Source organism: Colletotrichum jinshuiense, chromosome 5, assembly GCF_051148585.1.
Source record: "Colletotrichum jinshuiense chromosome 5, complete sequence".
NCBI lineage: Eukaryota > Fungi > Ascomycota > Sordariomycetes > Glomerellales > Glomerellaceae > Colletotrichum > Colletotrichum jinshuiense.
This window is the reverse complement of record NC_139312.1, coordinates 2,291,504-2,294,531: the sequence shown is the minus strand read 5'-3', so window position 1 is coordinate 2,294,531 and position 3,028 is coordinate 2,291,504. Positions and strand designations below refer to the sequence as shown.

Genomic DNA, 3,028 nt, shown 5'->3' with positions numbered 1-3,028 from the left:
AAGTTTCGCTCCTCCCCCCAAAGGCTCCCTTGGACCTCCTTCCAGTCGAAACGTTAATTTATTATCCAACACGTCGCTCGTTGAGTGAATCTTCAACTTGTCACCACATCTTCCCTTCCTCCTCCCTTTCCGACGGGGAAACGACATGGTTAACCAGCTGCGCCAAGCAATGCTGCCGCTGCCGCCGCTCTCCCCTTACTTTGAGCCGCCATCATGATTACCATTCGCCGCCGCCGCCCTGCGAGGCTACCTATCTACCTGGGCATCGCCCTGACCCTACTGTTTCTCTGGCAAACCGGTCTCCCCACCGGCTGGGGCACTCGCGAGCTCTCCTTCAACGGCATTCCCTATCGCAAGTCCAGCTACGACTGGGCCAGCTTGGCCCTCGAGTACCCTCTCGATAAGCCGCTACGTACGCCACCTAGGGGAAGCCCAGTGGACCTTCCGCCCATACAGTATGACTTTGGCGCAAACAGCGGGACGAAGCAAGGACAGAAGAAGAGCAAGAAACTGTCCCATGACGAGGACCGCGATCGTGAACGCGAGCAGCAGATCGAATCCAGGCGGGCCGCAGTGGCACATGCCTTTAGACGGAGCTGGGCCAGCTATAGCGAGCACGCGTGGACGTGGGACGAGCTGAGCCCGGTGTCGGGCCATGGCAGGAACACGTTTGGTGGCTGGGCAGCCAGCATGGTTGACGGTCTCGACTCGTTATGGATCATGGGCATGCACGACGAGTTCCGTCGGGCCGTCCGCACCGTCGCGTTGATGGACTGGTCTAATACTACCGAGACGGCTGCAAACATGTTCGAGACAACGATCCGTCATCTGGGCGGCCTCATCAGCGCCTATGACCTTAGCGGTGAGCCGGCCTTGCTGGCAAAGGCTGTCGAGTTAGGCGACATGCTGTACATGGGCTTCGACACCCCGAACCGCATGCCGCCCTTCTGGTTCAAGTTTTCCGATGCCAAGTATGGCACGCAAAAGGTTGGCGAGCGTGAGTCCTCGGCTGCGGGGTGCTCACTCTCCATGGAGTTCACCCGCTTATCCCAGCTCACCGGCGACCCAAAGTACTACGACGCTACTGAGCGCGTGAAGGAGTTCCTCGTCAAGACACAGAAGACCAGCAAGCTCCCCGGCATGTGGCCGATGTACATGAACTACCGTCAAGAGAAGGTGGACGAAAGCTCCTTCACCATCGGCGCCCAAGCCGATTCGCTCTATGAGTACCTGCCCAAGATGCACGCTCTGCTAGGCGGTCTCGATAACGAGTACAAGGAGTTGACGGTGAGCTCCTTCGACGTTATCAACAAACACATCCTTTTCCGCCCCATCTTACCGAACAAGACCGACATCCTCATCCCGGGTAACGTTTACGTTCATTCGGGTTCGATAGATCTGACACCCGAAGCCCAGCATCTGGGCTGTTTCTCTGGGGCCATGTATGGCCTCGCCGGCAAGCTCCTTGGGCAGGAGTCCTACGTCACCATCGGCGAGAAGATCTCCCGCGGCTGTGCCTGGGCGTACAAGGTCTTCCCCACGGGCATCATGCCCGAGATCATGACCTTTTACCCCTGCAGTGAGGTGGACCATGGGCCGTGTGAATGGGATGAGGAGAAGTACGCCCACGCCGACGTCCCGGGAGGCGTCAAGCAGGTTCGCGACGGCCGCTACATGCTCCGCCCAGAAGCCATCGAAAGCATATTTTACATGTACCGCATCACGGGCGACGACGAGTGGCGCGACATCGCCTGGGACATGTTCCAGAGCATCCAGCGCGCGACCGAGACGCCACTGGCGTACTCAGCCATTTCCGACGTTAACGTTCAGGCAGACAAGACGAACAAGATGGACTCGATGGAGAGCTTCTGGTTCTCGGAGACGCTCAAGTACTTTTATCTAATATTCTCGCCGCCTGACGTGATCAGCCTTGACGACTGGGTCCTCAACACAGAGGCGCACCCTTTCAGGCGGCCCAAGAAGACGGATCGCGTTGAGACGGAAGCCGAGATTCGTAGGCAGGCGTAGTTTTGTGGAAACACAATGGCAACTGTTAAAGTACTTGGCCGCGAGGCTAAGATGCATAATAGAGGGGGTAACATCAAATATCAGGGACAAGGAGTCCACAACAGCATTGTGTCACATATGGACATGGACAAATGAGAGGCGCATTTAGGATGTAACTAGCAAGCCATTGTACGTCTTCCGCTGGGAATTGACCGGCATTCCTCAGTGACTCCACGTAAGTTTTTGATTCCAACTGAATGGTGACATCCGCTCACGCCCCCTTTCCCGGTCCTCGGACCCTGCTCTACTGCCCAGTGACTTTCCAATACCATCACTGGCAACTTTGTTCCACGTACGTGCCGATAGCCGCGTGGCTTAACAGTCAGTCCGTCGTCGGCCGGGCCAGTCGACATATCCGAAAACAGAGGGCAGCGGGCCGGCCCCTTGCAGGCCCCTGTGCCACGGTTCGGGATTGCACCCAGGCATACCGAACCCCATCGTCCCCCGTGCATCTATGCACCATAAGACCTCCCAACCAGACCCCTTTTTTGTTTATTCTGTTTTGGCTCTTCTCTTCCAGCAGCGAATGGGAGCGGCCGACTGCACGAGCTGGAGTCTGGGGTGAGACTCCTGATGAGACTATGACGGCGACAGCGCGCAGCTGTCGCGTACCTCGGCAGGTTTCCCCTCAGCCTCCAGCCCTGGAAAAATGTTCCCTCAATCTTCACAGCTGAACAAAAAGCAAACGTCTCAAGGGATGTTGATCAATACCGGCTACAACGCGGCTGGCGCGGGCTTGCGGTAACAGCAACACCGTCCGAATCTGTCATTAGACTCTGGGAAATCCATGGACCGTGTGAAACATGGCTTGCTTGTCGACGTGATCTGATTATGCAGCGGCAGATGAAAAGGAAGAAATCAGCGCCCAACTTGGCAGCTGGGAAAGCTGAAGCGGCAGGTATTGTTCCAAGACCCTCCATCCAGAAACCCAACCACCAAACAGCCATGCGAACTGAGAGGA

At 56.9% G+C, this 3,028-nt stretch overlaps 1 protein-coding gene across 1 annotated transcript; it reads left to right on the top strand.

Annotated features, from left to right (window-relative positions):
- Positions 1 to 213: 213 nt before the first annotated feature.
- Positions 214 to 2,028, top strand: EsH8_V_000582 (glycoside hydrolase; the record flags this gene model as incomplete). The annotated part of the gene is made up of 1 exon (XM_083273098.1): positions 214 to 2,028. One exon carries the CDS (start codon positions 214 to 216, stop codon positions 2,026 to 2,028), a length of 1,815 nt encoding a protein of 604 aa, XP_083125813.1.
- Positions 2,029 to 3,028: the final 1,000 nt, after the last annotated feature.